Genomic DNA, 18,090 nt, shown 5'->3' with positions numbered 1-18,090 from the left:
GTACTTCAATTAATTCGCTCATGCGTCTCTTGTAGTCCTGCATCTCGCTACTTGCCTTTGCCATTTCGAAGTAATAAAAAAAATTCTAAGTTCGAATAATTTTTAATTTCAAGGGGGGTGCACGATTAGTATACACGGCCCTGTGCTGTCTTGAAAGCAAGGAAGTACCTACTGAAGGAGGGCCCCCTTTCAAAATTTTTCTTTTCTGGCAGACTGGTGACTCGACTCTCCCACTATCTCTTTTTCTCGTTCTCTCTCTCTCTCTCTCTCTGTGTGTAGCCGCAATTACTACTACTACTGAGCCACTTTTCCTGGCGCGCGCAAACTTTCTCTCGACTGCTGAAATTCAAATATCCCGGCGCGTCGTTTCTCTCGACCGTCCGGCGCACTACTTACAGTCACGTGACTAACTCGAATTTTATTTCCGGTCTAACATGTGCTCGGCATAAAATTTTTCAGAAAATTTTTGATTTTGCACAAGTTTGTTGGGAATTTTTCTCGGAATTTTCTCACGAAACTGGCTTTCGGCAAAACAAAAAAAACTTTTAATTGTTGAATTCAATTTTTATCACGGCAGGAAATTTTTACAGTCTCAAAGAAAATTAAATTTTTAAATAATTGGCAAAGGCACTCTACAATTTTATTTTACACAATTTTTGGTATTAATTTACTTATAATTTATCGATAAGTAAATTCTGGCATTGGCAAAATAAATCAATAAACAATCTGGCACTGGGAATTTTGAATTTTCTGTCAGCTGGTAACATACAATTTGTATGTCTGGCGTTAGCAACAAAAAATTTTTAAATTCTGGCAACATATAAAATTTTCTGGCACTGTCAAGCAACAAAATTTGAATCTTCTGGCTATTGACAAAATGAACTTTGGCTCTGGCTAAATTAAAGATTCAAATTTCTGGGACACTTGCACTAAAATCTGGCTCACAATTAAATTTCAGTCGTGTCTCGGTTCGAGCCTGGCCCCACGTTGGGCGCCAAATTTTGTGACGTATGAATTTAACTAATTTTATTTTAAGTTAAAAGTTTCTGCTTTACGTCAGGCAAAATCCGACGCTTTCAACAAAAATAATAATTTGAAATTTAAGTTAATAAATTTCGCCGTCAGGCGCCAATTAATTTTTAAGCTCAATTAATAAACTACTCGACTCTTTAACAACCCGACAAACAACAACACCTCTGAGACGCTCTCAATCGTCAGAGGAAATTCTGCCTGAACAAGTTGGCAAGCAGAAATGCCAACGACGAGACACGACTGGCTCAACACTGGCTCGATACTGACTCACCCAGCGATGTTCCTCAATCTCTCCTTTTTGCTGGCTTCTTGGCGGCTATTTTCCCCAGGGATAAATAGAGGAATAATCCACAGAAAACCACTACACTTCTGTTACACTCTTTATTAATCCTCTTTCTACACAAAACTCTCCTTTTAGGCACAATACAAAATTTTACAAAACCCTTTAACACTCTCGACAAGTCCCTCAACACACTACTATTTCTACACGTCTCGTATGACAACTCTCCTACATCACTCGTAGGCCAACTAACTACTCAAAAATGTCGGCGAAAAACTCTTGACACCTGTTTCTCGCTTTTCCTACACGTGCTCGGCTTCGTCAACTCTTCTTCTCTCTCGTTCCGCTGGCTCTCCTCTCTCTATCTCTTTCTAATAGACAGCGGCTCTGCCCTCTACCACTTTCTCTCCTACTAACTAGCCGCGCGACACACATTCACCACTGATAGTGGGTCACACGGCAGTTCCGACTTTCTAAATTACCATACCAATTAACGATCACGGTTCAGGGATAATTCCGACAGATGACATGACGATTCAGAATTTCGACAAAATAAAGAACGACAATTCACATCGTCACAGTCTATTTAGATCGTTGACATTTTGAACTTTTTCACGTAGTTCATCTGCATGTACTTTATTCTCTAACATTTTTTCTAATTCGACTTCATTTTTGTTTATTAAACCATTTTTTAATATTGTCTTAAAAGATACACCCGAAACAACTAACTTCACTACTAGCCTTTGTTTCTTTTCTTTATTTTCTTTCTCATTAATTTTCGTACTAGTAAATTTATTTTTTACTTCTAATAATTTGGGACATCCTCTATAAGAGGCTGGATGTCCATAGCTTCTACAATTGACACAATAAATTTTTTCGTATGAAATATCCTTTGTAGAAGTAATTTTACATTCACCCGGGCCGTGATTGACTTCGCATTTAACGCAACGATAGATTCTATTACAATAGCTTGCTGTGTGTCCTATACGCAGGCAGTTATAACATTGGATTGTATTTTTATGATGGATTTTTTTCCACCAGACTATCTGATTAGCAAGTCTTGTAATACTTGTCAACTCTACATTACTACTTTGAGAGGTGATTTTTACTAGAAAGGCATCCCCACCTCTTTTACTTCTAAAAAATGTTTTTAAATTAATTTTTTTTATTTCTATTATAATTACCTTTTTGAGTTTTAAGTTTTGTAATTCAGTAAGGATGTCTTCCCCTCCATAATCACCTCCCACTTCCTTCAACAACCATGAAAAAGTTTTTTCTTCTTTTGGTATTTTTGAATGAAATTCTACTTTATTTTCTTTAAATTTTTCTGATAATAATTTAAAATCATTATAACTTTTTACATAAACTGCTATTTTATTTTCTGAAAGATTTTTAAAAATAAAATTCTGATTTTTTAATACCTGTAATAAAATATCTGATAGTAATGATATTTTTAAGTTCGTTACTATAAATGGAGGCTGCTGGGATTTAAAGTTGTTTTTGTAGCTTGGTGGATCTCTTTGTTCGTTGTCGCCGTTATGAGAAGATAATTTAATTGTCTCCTCCTCCATATCCATGTTTTCTTCAAATGAATCTGCGTTGATGATGTCATCTTCTGCTTTCCTTTTCATTGCGTTGTTCAGAATGTTTTCATTTGCTACCTTCTTGGTCCGAGGATATGCATTCGTCATTTTATCGATTTTTTGTGAATTTTCTTTTAGTAATGTCTTCTTACTTTCGTCAGTTATTATTTTTTTTGCGAATTTGGAGGTTGATGTACCTCCACTATAATTGTCTCGGCCTTGTTGTTGTTCATTTGCTCTTCCGGTGTTTTTGTTTCATCTTGTTCGTCATTAGACTCGTTTACTATATGAAAATATTTCACTGTGTCTTCGTGTAAGATTAGGTTAATACTTATATCCGTATCCGGCAATGTTGATTTTAAGCCTTCATCTCTAACTTCTATGTCCATCCCTTCTCCTTCGTTCACCTTTTTTGCGTATTTGTATTTCCGCGTTGAGTTACTTTATTTTTTGCTTTTTGCAGGACTGCCTCTGAAACTTTATGTAGTGTCTCAGAAGATAAGGAGTTTAGTATATTATTCAACGACGCTGCACTTTTTGGATTTGATGCTATTTCTTTATATTGTCTTGATAAATATAGTTTGTCCTTTTTGAATATAGATTTACCATTTTTTGTGGCGAAAGCCGGTCTTTGAGAATTACAGTGTTTATTTGTCATTGTACTAATTGTTGTGTGGACACTAACACTATTATCAATGATGCTCAATAAATCTTCCTTGGTCACTTGTGTTGATGCTTCAAGGTTCAGTGCTTTGCACTTGCTTAACAGATATAATAGACATGACACGTATAAGTATATTCTGAGTATATAGCATTAAGATTTCACTTGCTTTTACGAAATAAATATGATGAATCACTCGCTAAAATTTTTCACTTTCGCGCCTAAATTTTTCGATAGCGTCACTTTATCAGACTATATTAAACCTGATATATTTAATAGACAAAGACAATAGCACTTTTTTGCTCCCTGATGCACAATTTAATCCTTATCCTACAGTGAAGATGTGACTGTCCGCGACAAAAGGGACCTTAGCTCCCAATAGTGAATTTTGCAGGAAAGGCGATTGAAGTAGTGCGTCTCTGATTGGTGGAGACGTTCTACTAGAATTCAGCCCCACTACTCACTATACATTGTACATTGATATTTGTCCGCGTTACACGAAGCGCACAAATTGTATGTAGATGACCAGTGCAGTTGTATTGAAAAGTAGAGGGGCTGCTTTTCTGAACAACCACGAGTAAACACTCAACAAGCTCATTTTTAAACATTAATAACAAAAAAATCTATAAGTAAAAATTATTTTTGATGCTTGTATGTGAAAGAGCAACTCAATAAATATTGAATAATATACATAACTCGAAATTAATTTTTTCGGACCTAAGGTCCCTTTTGTCGCGGAACGTCACATATGGCTTCTGGTATATAACTTTAATAGACGGATAAATCGTCACGTCAATATATTATAGAGACGCCATTAGAAGCGTGGTCGCACTCACTATTTTTCACTCACACTTTCCGTAATAATATGGTTTTTTATTACTGATGAAACAACTGATCTAACTTACTAGATGTAAGATGCACAGTCTAACAGAATAAGCACTATTTTTAAAGATCGTAGTTACTAATTTCGCGATAACGAAATTGACCAGATCATGAGCAAGGCGTGCTCTCGTCCCGAACTTTATCGGACGACAACTTAGCCGAGACTGCCCTAACCACTATGCTACGGAACCAAACTGAACACAGACGCTTTATTTTCAGTGACTTGTTGAGTGATTCAATATAAGCATTTATTGACACAAATACACTACAGAAAATAAATAAATTGTTTAATAATAATAACCTTTAAATATTCATAAATTAATATTTTTATTATTAAAAAAAATGTCAAAACATTTCAGTTAAAAATAATATTTATAAAATATAAAATTATAAAATATTTTATTATAAAATATAAAATTATAAATATTATAAAAAGTACATGTTTCGGTAACCTATTCGCAGTTTAAAGTTAGTTGTTGTTTACATTTTTGTTTCTTAATTTTCTTTAATTTTTCTTTTCAAATATTTTCAATTTTAAAATTAATGTATTGATAATCTTCGAATTGCTGCAAAGAATTTTATCAAAAAATTTGATAATAATAGAATTCTTTCAAAGAATTTCTTTATTTAGAAAAATAACTAAATTCTCGCGAAGAATTTTATGAATATTTTTGAAAATCCTAATTAAATTCTTTTGAAAAATTTCATTGAATTTTTTTTAAACTAATGAAGTTTCTTTAATAATTTTAATTGAAAATTTCGAAAGCAATTGAATTTTATGAAGAAGAATTTTATTAAAATTGTATTGAAAATAATTGATTTCTTGCGAAGAATTTTACTATTTATCAAAATAATTGAAATGTTTCGAACAATTTATTAAAATTTTAAGAAATAATTAAATTGTTATGAAGAATTTCATAGAAATATTTAAAAATCATGAAATTTTTTAAAAAAATTCAATTAAAGTTGTTTCGAAAATAATTGAATTTCTTTAAAGAATTTTATTAAAATTAAGTATATTCAAAATAATTGAATTCATCATAAGAATTTTAATTACTTTTTGAGAAAAATCTTTTTTGACACATTATTCTGAAAATCCAGGTTCACTAAGTTTGGATCTAGCGAAAATACCAAGGGGAAGTCCTAACTCAAAAAGTTGTACATTAAAGCTTTTGGATCCTTCATCGCCTACTATTAATTTATTCGAGATTATGAAAACCAAAGCCTGGTGGCCCTTCAGATCAACTGACGAGACTGGAAAATACGTACCAGCTGTACGTAAATATTATTTTTATTTTAAATAAATAATAAATTAATAAAACTAATAGAATAATAAATAAATGTTAAAATACTAACAAAAATAATAACCGATGGTACAGCTCGGTTGGCGGAATCCCGTAGCTTGCGATAACGAAGGTTAAGCACATTTGAGTGCGGTTAGTACTTGGATGGGCGACCCTCATACAATAAAATCATACTTTACTTTACTAACAAAAGTAATAAAAAAAATAAAGGAATAATTGAAGCGTTTTGTGCAGAAACCGCATAAGTCCATTTTTTTCGAAAATTACTTTTTTATTGAAAATTTAACTTCAAATGAAGCTTTTCAATCTGGTAAAATATTACATAAGTAACTAAACTCTAAACCCTTAAAAAATAATTAAAATATCATTTCGTGCAGAAACAGTACAAGTCCATGATAAGTTTTATATTTACTTGTGATAATCTTGACGTGTTTTAATAATTTATATTAAACAGTTTATATTATAAATAAAAAACACTCAAGGGAAGCAAAAAGTGATAGTGGTGACTGAATTATTCTAAAATTAGAGAATATTGAAAATTAGTTAAATTTATTCTTAACCCTTTGAGGACCAAATTTTTTCTTAAAAAATCGCGATTTTTCATTTTTAAGCAAACTTTTCAGGGAAAGTTATTGAAGTTTTTTTACTTAAAGACCAGTGTTTGTGATACGAAATTTTCCAGACTCTGTGAAAATTATTGTTTCAATATTCAGTTTTGAAAATTAAAACATTTATGCCCGAGTTAATAAAAAAATGTTCATGTTGCATGAAAGCAACACTGGTTCTCAAAGGGTTAAAACAATTTTATTATTTATAAAATGTTACTAAAAATTATCCAAATTCAATATTTTAAATAAATGTTATTAAATATTTAATAAAACTTTGATACTTTATTCGATTCAATAAATTTTCTGTGTTTTTCATTTCATTTTGTGCAAAAACAGCACAAGTCCAAATGTTAATTTATTTTCTTATTTCTTATACTAAGTAGGGGAGAGTCTCCAGTTGTGAGACGGGTTTTATTTTTGACCCGTAAATTGTAAACGGGTAAACGAAATTCTAAATAAAATACACCGTTCGAAAGGTAACTGAAATACGCAACTTTTATTAAATAAAAGTATAGTGTTTCGATAAACTCAAAAAATTTTACGATACATTTTCCGAGCACATCGCTTTTTTCAACAAAAATAATCTGCCCGCCCTTCGGGCGGACATACTCTCATCCGCGCTTCGCGCGGGGAGCTCGCAAGTTTCAGCGCGCCTTGGAGCGCGCGAAATATTGGTCGTCGCGCTTCGCGCTCCGTGGATTATTGCGCGCTTCGCGCGCAAATAGCTCGCAGTCGTCCGCGGAGATTGTGCATTACTTGCGTTCTTGATCCTTTTTCCTATTATATATTTATAAAACTTTTTTTTCTTTTTCCTACTATATGTTTTATCAAACTTTTTTTCTTAAAGTTACTACGACTTTGAGGATAACATTCTCATCACATATTTTTGTTTGCTGATGATTGCAAGATTAAGTACACTTTTATGAAAATTTTTAGTCCTGCTAATTAAAAGTGTCAAATTATTCTTAATTACTTACTTTCTTCGCAGAAGCATGGTTTGCTGAATTTTCGTCTGTAATAGATTTACATGAAAAAATAACTTTAATTTTTAAAAAAGTTTCAGGCTAAACATTCGATAAAGTGGGACATGTAAACCTTTACACAATAAATTTTAAAATTTGATAGTAAATAATACTACGAAGTTTGCATGTAAATCTTTAAATAATTTTTAGGAAGTATTCAGCATCGGGCTCGTCACCTTGTCATCTTCACAACTAAACACGTCAGTCACACTTAAACTCCAGCCAAAAAAAATTTCATTTTTCTAATAAAGAAACCAATATTGTCTGAATATTGACAAAACATGTTGTGATATTTTGTTGATGCAAAAGAAAATAATTTAAAAAAACGGTTAAAAGTGTTCTCTTTATTTTGTTGTAAACTACAGATTTTTAGAAAGGTTCTAACATTTCAAAAAATAAATAAAACTTTATAAAACAGTTAAGTTGGTCTGGCCCAAAAACTAAAAAAAAAATTTTTTTATGAAAAAATGTTAAAGAGAAAAGTTCTTTGTATTTTCCTAATATAAAATAATATAAAGATAAAAATTTTGAAATTTGAAAAAATTGAGTTTTCAGAATTTTGAAACTACTGTAGTTTCTGTAGTTTTCAACAAAAATGGCTGGATAACGAACTTAGCCTTCATTTTTAAACCAACTTTAAGCGTGTTAAATTTAAAAACGATCAGATAAGATTTTCAAAAGTTATTGTGTCAACAACATTTTGGTCTACAGACGGACATACATACAGACAGACGGACTCGCCGGACCATGTTTTTCGGGTTCAGGGGACCCCAAAACATAAAGATTTCATAAAATTAGCAAAAGTCAATTTTCGACCAAGACTAATACTTTCTCATGTGATGAGAATGTAATAAAAATTAGTTTTTTGAAAATAACTCGAAAAGTTTAGGGTTTGGCAAAAAGTTGTCAACAGCAAAGTTGTAGCTGATACAAAGCCGAGAAGAAAAGTCTGGGGTAGCAAAATCGCATATGCAATAATGTTGGAGATAATGGAGACGGAATATTGATTTTTTGTCAAAAAAGCGCACAAAAAATATATATATACAGTGGTTTTTCCGGAAATTACGACTTTTTTGTGTACAAGTATGTTTTTCAAGTATTTTAGGGTGAGAATATGTCAAAATCAATTGACTGACTTTTATTTCTTAAAAAAAATTCGATTTTCAGTGATATTTTAGGATTTTTTTAGTTTTTTTGACCATTTAAGAGACTATAACTTCGAAAATTGAGTTTTTATAGAAAAATGTTATAGAGAAAAGTTGTTTGTATTTTCCTAATATAAAATAATATAAAGTTAAAAATTTTGAAATTTAAAAAAATTAAGTTTTCAAAATTTTGAAACTACTGTAGTTTCTGTAGTTTTCATCAAAAATGGCTAGTTAACGAACTTAACCTTCATTTTTACACCAACTTAAGGTATGTTAAATTTAAAAACGATCAGATAAGATTTTCAAAAGTTATTGTGTCAACAACATTTTGGTCTACAGACGGACATACATACAGACAGACGGACTCGCCGGACCATGTTTTTCGAGTTCAGGGGAACCCAAAACGCAAAGATTTCATAAAATTAGCAAAAGTCAATTTTCGATCAAAACTAATACTTTCTCATGTGATGAGAATGTAAAAATGTCTCCAGTTGTGAGACACTCATTAAAAATTGCTAAAATTTAATAAGTTTGACATAAAACGTTATGTTTAGTAGAAATAATTAAATATATTAATAATATATATTATTATATACTAAATAATAATATTTATTCGCCAAAATATGACTATCAAACCTAAGTAGAAATGTCCGGAGTTAGGACGGAGTTAAACACCGACATGGTACTGACTCAGTACTGACCGTCGGTACTGACTTTCGGAACCCGATCAGTACTGGGAGTATACTGACTCCAAAACCGAATCAGTACTATGTCGGAGTTAGAAAAGTTCTAAAATCAGTACTGGCAGAAAACTGGCTTAACTCTAAATCAGTACTGCGAAGGAGTTAAAAAAACAATCAAAATTTGTTATAATGTAATTAAACATTAAACATCGTTTGATTTATTAACAATTAAAATATTTGCAAAGATTTGTAAAAACATTATTCATCAACAATAATATCAAACATTTTATTAATTTATTATTAACTAATAGATATATTTTAATAATATAATAATAAATTATTATTAATTAATTATTTTTAGAATTATTACGTATTATTAATACACGGAGAAACTTTTAATACCACTAATTCTTAAAACTGGTGAGACATTTTAGTATGTTAGGTTAGATTCAAGGGAAAAACGACATAGGTTATAGAAATTGCTATTGAGACTATCAAAAACACTCATTCAGTATATATTTTACAGTTCTTCCCTATATTAAAGAACCAGTAGAACCGGGTAGAATCAGGAGCCTACTTGCTTTAAGTTGGTTATTGTCACGTAAGTTCCAATTTCAAACCAGTAGATAAGTATTTTTAGCTGGTTTGAATTTGGAATGTCAAGTTCAAAATGAACTGGTCTCAGTTTGAACATTACAGTCAACCGGAAATTCCAAATAGGTTACATTGCACAACATGAACTTGTTTCAATTTGGATATCGATTCACAATTGGAAATCCAAGGTGGTTACAATTGAACAGATAGTTTTGAAAAAAAATATTTGTGGAAAAAATAATAAAAAATTCTTATGACCATTAATAACTTTATATTCTTAGCACGCTCCAAACATACAAACATTTTAATTAAACTGGAAGAATTAAATTAAAACTTGAACCCTATGGGAATCGAACCCCGTACCTATGACCTATCTATCTAAACGCTTAACGACCGCGGCTACCGAATCGACGTGAGAAATATTTTTCGACCTGTCTATATAGACTGCAACTTTAAAAAACGTAAGTTTATGTAAAATATTATAATTTTTGTAAGTACCTATAAAAATACAAGCAGAAATTAAATTATTTATAGAGATTTGCAAATATATGCTATTATGTAAAAAATATTAAATATTTAATACATTTTTGCTCAAATGTCATTTGACCGCTTTGTAATTTTTTGCAAAAAAATAACATTAAGCGAAATAAAAAACTGAAAATTCGTAAAAATTAAAATTCCCAAAATGACTATGCCAGACCAGCTCAACTGTGTTAAAAAAATTTCATTGATTTTCTAAAATGTTAAAACTTTTATGAATACCAAAATTTTTTTTGGGGGGTTTCAAGAAGAGACTACTGAGTATACTTCCTATGAGTTTCATTGCAACAGGAGCGGTCGAACACATAAATAATTAAAATTGTTTATAAAATTCTTATTAAAAATACGGAATTTTTAAATTTACAATCATGCAAATATTTTCTATTAAAAGAGTGTAAACAATGTTGTGTAAATAGTGTAAGTTTCATTAATTTATTGTAAACGGCTTTTGAGTTATTAATTTTTTTTAAATTTTGTAATATTTTGTTAATGCAAAAAATATAACAAAAATTTAAAATTTCAAAAAAACGGTTAAAAGTGTTTTATTGTTTTGTTGTGAACTACAAATTTTCATAAAATTTCAAAATTCACAAAATTACAAATAGCAACAGTAACAAATTCATAAAAATATCAATTCGAGAAATGTAAACTAAAATAAATATTTGTAAAAATGTAAATTTGCAATAATAATTCTTTGCAAAAGTAACAATTGGCGAAAATGACAATTTTATGAATTCCAATAAGCGATTAATCAAACTCTTTAAATTTGAACTTGAAATTCCAAATAGAATGCATCCCCGATTCAAATTAAACCAAGATGACATTAATCCTTCACTGTAACATATAAATTTAGAGTTGGAAATTCCAAACTCAAGCTTGTTGATTTTTAATTTGACAGGACAAGTGAAATGTAGTATTCGAGAATCCAAATTGAACCAAGTAGATACTTGAACTTAATTTTTATATTTGGAAATGCAAGCTGATACTTGTAGTACGTGCGAACTTGGAAATACAAGTAGAAATGATAACATTGGAAATCCATGTTAAAACAAGTCGAAACAAAAATTGAAGAGGACAATCCAAGATAGAACCATTTCAATTTTATCTTGGATATCCGTTTCAGTTACATAAATAGGATTTCCAAGTTAAAACCAGTAGAATTGCTACACGGAAAAGTTTTTCAATTTGGAAAGCAAGTCGACACCAGTAGATCCATGTTCAATTTCTACTGGTCTCAAGTGGTTCTTTAATATAGGGTTCATAAGGAAACTAACGAAAATTAGTATGTTGTTTTAGAAAGAAAATAATAATTTTTGCAAAGTTGGGAAAGCCATGAATTAAAAAGAAACACAACAAATTAATTGTCTATAGATACTCATAGAGACGATAGTGATACTTGGATCTGATGGTAGATGGCATTAGTGTATGTCACTGTAACTGTAGGTAAATATATTTAACACGACGTAAGAACCTAACCTATATTATTAACGCACACACGCACACGCAAGTAAAGACACGACGTCCTTATATATTAAACGAGTGGAAAAATATGTGCCTTCGAGAGAGAGGATTTTTTAAAATAACTTACTAATCAAATTATGTAAATAAGTAAAAGTCGTGAAAAAAATTAGGTTATATTGAGGAACAGTTCTTGAATTTAATTTGGCATGAGGAGACATTCACGTTTATTAATAAAAGGTTTTTTTCTTTCATACACGTGTGAATTTCAACTTCGAAAACATTAGGGTTAGTTCGCGACGTCAGGTGATGGACTCGGTGATGCTCGGGCGAAATCGGTTAAGTCCGCCCGCAGTCCTTCCAAAATTGGTATGTTACGTTAGAATGTCTGTTATATATTCTATCTATATGTGGAAAAAAGGTTAGAATTACCGTATTATTTCACAAACAAAAACTAGCATTTTATTCTTTTCTAAAGAAAAATAAGACTATTTCTAATGCAGATAGTAATTTTTGTACACCGAAGGTTGCTTAATATATAACGAACTTATCATATTTTCGTATTAATGTTGAAATTATTAGCACAACGCACGAAAAATCCTCACATTCTAACGTACTTTTAGAATAAAGATAACCAAATATATTTAATATTAGAAGAAAAAGTTTCTCCGTGTAATAAAAAAAATTTTATTTTTTAAAGCTGTATATATATTTTTATTTATTTATTTAACAAAAATTTTTCTTAAATAAATTTTTTTTTATTATTATTTTAATAAATAATTAGATTATAAATAATAAATAAATAATTATATTAATAATTTTTACCATATTATTATGATGTATCTATTAATTACTACATAATGACTTGATAAAATGTATATAAAGATATATGTATAATAATTTTTCTTGAAATAAATATAATATGCAGTGGATTTATTATTAAAGCACTGTATATATCGGTCCCACAATTCAAAAGGAAGTTTATGCGAGATAACTCCCGAGCTTGCGTGGCTATGCGGTATGTGTATTCGACTTGCGTCCTCGAGGTCTAGGGTTCGGTCCCCAGTGCGTGCGATATTTTTCCGTCTTAGTTTTAAGTGTTTTGTGTATAATTCTTAACAGTGTTACATAAAGTATAAGTTTAAATAATTAATAACCAGTAATAATAATAATTTAGTCATTAATTTAAATAAATAAGATTTAAATAAATAATGAAAAAATAAGAAAAATATTTTTTTAAAACTTATTTTAATAAAAGGAATTCTAATAATTAATACTAATAATAATTATTAGTATTCAATAAATTACTCCCCATGCTTTAATAATTAAATAAGGAGCTTATACTGACTGCCGGTAAAAATCAGTACTGGACAGCGTTACCAGCCAGGGTTTTCCCAGTACTGACTTAGTACTGGAGTCAGTACTGCAATACTGGCAGTCAGTACAAGATCAGTACTATGCCAGTATTACATTTCTACTTGGGAATAAACATAATTAAATAGCTTCAACAAGAGCATTAAAATTGATTTCTTCTGAATCAATTGACTTTTTTCCACTTTTGACATGCCCAAAAATACTAGAAAAAAAATCAAAACAACATTTAAATAGTATGCCTGCAAAGTCGTATTTTTTATGCTGCCCAGATGGGTGTTGACACTGTCTCACAACTGGTGATATGCTGTGTCTCACACCCAGAAATTAGCGCTATTTTGAAAAAGGAAAATTAAATTATTTTTAACCGTAAATTGGAACAATGCAATATTGCATCACAAAATATAAGGAAAACACTAAAAGAAAATGCATTACATTTACCTTTTCCAATTAATTAACTTGGAAAAAAAGTACTTTGCATTTATTGAAAAAACGCTTTTTAGTCGATTATCACACACAGTGTTGGTATTTAACAAAAACAGTTTAAATATCCGCTTCGGCGTACACGAAAAAGTTGGCTCATATAAAAAGAAATGTTTTTATATAAACCAATCGGCTTTTTAATATTGCATGTTAAAAAAAATTGACTGTCTCACAACTGGAGGTGTCTCACAACTGGAGACTCTCCCCTAGATAATAAATTAATCACATTGGATTTTTTAACTTATAGGTTAGTAGATTATAATGCAAAAAGCAGAATTTAAAAAAATCTTAACATTTACAAGAAAAAAAGTTTTTATTGATTCCTGAACAATTTCGAATTATGGACTTGTGCTGTTTCTGCACAAAACGCTTCAATTAAATAACGAACAAACATTAAAAAAAATTTATTTTAAAAAAAAATAAATAAAAATTATATCAAATGTTCTAAAATTCACACAGGAAATAGTAAAAATTAGCGCAGAAATTCGAAACATTTTAGGTTTTACGATAAACGAATAGTAAAAGTTGCTTTAATCCTTTTTTCGATGCAGAAAAGAAATGTTGAAATTTATTTATGAAATGAGTAAAATTTTGAAAAGGCGAATTTTTTTTTAATGAAACAAAGCAACATAATTAATGAAAAAGTGTTTTCTTCGTAAATATACATAGGGTAAAGTAGAAATGGAAATGATACTGGTTCCCATCGTTGAAGCTGAAGAGCAACCGGCAGGAAAAGGAAGAAATTCTCCTGAAGCACTACCTCCACCAGAGTAAGTTAAATTCTTTAAAAGAGTGAATATCTCTGGAATATTAATTTTTTACTAAACTTCCAACCCTTTTCAACAAAGTCTGTAAGCCAGTTTATATATACTTATAGCATGCTTTATCAATATATACTTCGGAGAACTTTTCTTTTCCGAACGAAAATTTTTACGAGATCTACTTTTTAAACTCTCGTACTAATTAAACAAGACGGGAAGGTTGAAATAATTCAAACTGTACAAAATTTTAAAAATCTTTCATAGTTTAAATCAACACTGAGCAAAATAGAGGTTTAAAGAAACTTGAAACTTGTTACTCGGGGGTTTTTGGGGTCACTGATCACAAATATGAAGTCTGATTTTTAAAATTCAAAATGTCAGATCCAATATGGCGGAAATTTTTTTAAATAATGATCGAAACCGCTTGAAACTTGTTAATCAGGGGTCGTTCGTTACGAATATGAAGTCAGATTTTCAAAATTTGAAATTTATTAATATATGATATAATAAATCAAATAAATCTGGAAGAATTTGTCGTCCAAAATGCATCAGATATTTTATGTTTTCAAAAACTGAATTCATATTCGTAATCAGCAACCCCAAAAACCCTAAGTAACAAGTTTTAAGTGAATTTGAGCAATTTCAAAAATAAGTCTGCCATATTGGTTGCGCCATTTTGAATTTTTAAAAATTGACCCCAGATTCGTAATCAGTGACCCCAAAAACTGTCTAGACATGATTCTCAAATTTTTTTATATTGTTGGTTAGTTACAATTACATTTATTGTAAAAAACGCTTTTTTAAGTTTATTTATTTATAACATTTACTTTATCAACAAAAAATATTTTTTCTTCTTCTTTGTTATAGTAAGGAATGTTCTCTAATACATGTAGTATGCTTTTTGTCATTGATATAAATGAAATAGTGCTTGAAAAATGCAAAAAAGTGAAGAAAAAAAGATGACACTCATGAGTGTCAGTATGCCGCAAAGAATTACCACACATAATATTAACTCTTGCGCAATAAATACATTGCAAAAACTGGTATCTCAAAATGAGTTGATTAAATATTTTAAACCATATTGAGATACAAAATATGTTTTATATTGAAACATTTAATTCAATTTCATGTATCATTTTAAAACATTAAACGTGACTCAATACGTGGTAATTGCTAAATGAGATGAATCAATGGCAACACTACTTAACACATATAATAAATTATTTTTCAATTATAAACACAGAAAAAACTTAAACTTATTTTTGTTGCATCTCAAAATGAGTCTATGTTAAATGACATAGAACGTAGCGCCATCTGCCTTACACATTTTTCAATTGTATCAAATTTAGTCAGATTCTTACTCAATTTGAGATCGATTTTTTCAGTGAAATATATAACCTGCAATACAAAATTCGACACTAACTAAAAATAGAATAGCAACTTTTACTAATTCATATGTTTTGAGAATTCCATAAATATAAAAAAGGGAAGTTCATAAAGAAAAATTTTCAAAGTTAATTATAATTTGAACTTTTTTTTTATCTGTCGATTTATGATTGTACAAGGTCGTAAAATTTTTAAGCACCATTCATATAGGTAATAACAGTCTTGAAAATAAAATATTTTCATATTAACTCTTAATAGGAAAATAATGTTTCTTGCAATATAAAGCAAAACATAAAATTTTGATGATGTTGCTAATGGTACGAGTGTAACTTTTTCAAGTATTATTTTTCTTAAACTAAACAAGTAAATTACAGAATGGCACAAAACTTTCACTAAAATATGTGTGTTAAGTTTTAGACAAATTTTTCTCTAAATCTGAATTAGTGAAAATTCGTTAAATAATTCAGAATGAAACTGAAGTTACCAACGTTGATTCAACGAAAAAATTAAAAAGAAAATTTCCCTAAAAAGTTCAGGATACAAAATTTTTTTTGTTTATTTTTAACCCAAGTAAACAACAAATATTGTTGAAATATTAAGTTTTTAAAATCAAGAAAGTTATGCACGAGTTAACAAAAAAAATGTGCATGTTGCTTGAAAGCATCACTGGTCCTCAAAGGGTTAAATATTGATTAATTCTTGCATCAAGTTGGTATTGATACTTTCTGCTTAATTATAATAAGATACTTTCTTGTTTTTACAAATTATGCTCCAAGATAATTTAGCAATGCTACAATGAAAATGTTTCACATTTTTTGTAGAATTTAATTAACAAAAGAGTTTTTTTAGTTTCACTAAGCTCCTGGAGAATAAGCTGAAGATTACTGGTCCAATACTGGTAGTCAAAAAATCTCATTGCTGGTAATGGGACGTAGCTTGGCCCAATAATGGCAAATTATTGGTAGATTATTAAGCTGTAGAGTTGTGCAAAAAGCTCGAGGCTCGGTCGAGCTTTTCGTTTTTCGAACCAAGCCGAGTCGAGCCTCATATAAAGCTCGAAAAAGTTCGAGTACCCTAAAAGTTCGAGTACTCGTGACAAAAGAACTTGAATATTTAATTATTTAGATATACTCTTCTAGTTGACACCAAGGTACATCCGGATGCCCCGGAGTCAATTGATAAGAGGATTTTTGTTTTTATCAAATAATCATAGACATAGACTAGTAACTTAGTAAAACATTATCATCTAGGAATTTATGTCGAAATCGAAAAGCATAGCTTTAGATTAACACAAAGATAAACGTAGATGTCCAAGAATCAGTTGAACATCATCCTGCAAATCACAGTCTACGTTGATGTTAGTCTGAAGCTACAATTATTAAAATAATGATCCACTAACACTCAGACATTCCGGGTACTTAAGTGTTAGTCCTTAGCTATAATTATTTTATAGGAACCTATATTTCTTGAAAATGATGTTCATCTGACTCTTAAACATCCGGGTGTTCTTTAGTGTTATTTTGGAAGCATGATTACTCGAAAAAACAGAATTGCCTGAAGATTACGTTTACCTGACTCCTGGACAGCCGGGTGCACTTTAGTGTAGTCTATGTCTATGATTATTCGATAGAAACCAAAATTCCCTCAGGATGATTTTCACTTGACTCCTGGACACCCGGGTGCACTATAGGGTTAGTCTATAGCTATGATTATTCTAAAGAAACAAAAATTTCCTGAAGGTGATGTTCACATGACTCTTGGATACCCGGGTGCACTTTAGTGATTGTCTATTGCTATGATTATTTTGATGGAAACCTAAATTCCTTGAAACTGGTGCAAGTACTCGAAAATTACGGGTACCCGAATTTTTCGAGTACTCGAGTGGATTTGGGAACCCGAAAAATTCGAGTACTCGACATTTTCGATTACTCGGTACATCGAGCCGAGCTTGGGCTCGGCTCGATCATTCGAGCTTTTTGCACACCTCTATTAGACTGCAATTTTCTATCTATGATGGCAAGTTATAATTGTCAATATTGAGATGTTGCTCGCAGTAATGGAACATTACTGGCTAAAGTTTGGTATCTATGATCGCAAAATATAATTGCCAATATTGGGACGTTGCTCGGCTCAATAATGCCATAATATCGGCCAGTAAAGTCGAACCTTTATGCTTTCACAAATTCATGTCAGCGTAGCAGAGTGAAATATTTCGTATAAATATGACAATTGAATTAGTTAATTAATTAAAAAATATAATTATTTTTATTATTTTTGGCCGTGTTAGCTTTCGC

General features: G+C 30.3%; 1 protein-coding gene across 1 annotated transcript in view; it reads left to right on the top strand.

Moving 5' to 3' along the window:
* Positions 1 to 18,090, top strand: part of LOC122497640 (otoferlin-like) — a 202,637-nt gene that overhangs the window by 173,209 nt on the left and 11,338 nt on the right. The window contains exons 27-28 of the mRNA XM_043604881.1: positions 5,540 to 5,712; positions 14,319 to 14,419. Of these exons, the coding sequence (XP_043460816.1) occupies positions 5,540 to 5,712; positions 14,319 to 14,419 (274 nt within the window). The remainder of the gene's footprint in view (positions 1 to 5,539; positions 5,713 to 14,318; positions 14,420 to 18,090) is intronic.

This window comes from Leptopilina heterotoma, unplaced genomic scaffold, assembly GCF_015476425.1.
Source record: "Leptopilina heterotoma isolate Lh14 unplaced genomic scaffold, ASM1547642v1 Lhet_135, whole genome shotgun sequence".
NCBI lineage: Eukaryota > Metazoa > Arthropoda > Insecta > Hymenoptera > Figitidae > Leptopilina > Leptopilina heterotoma.
Note: the sequence above shows the minus strand (reverse complement) of the source record. Positions and strands in the feature narration are given on the sequence as shown.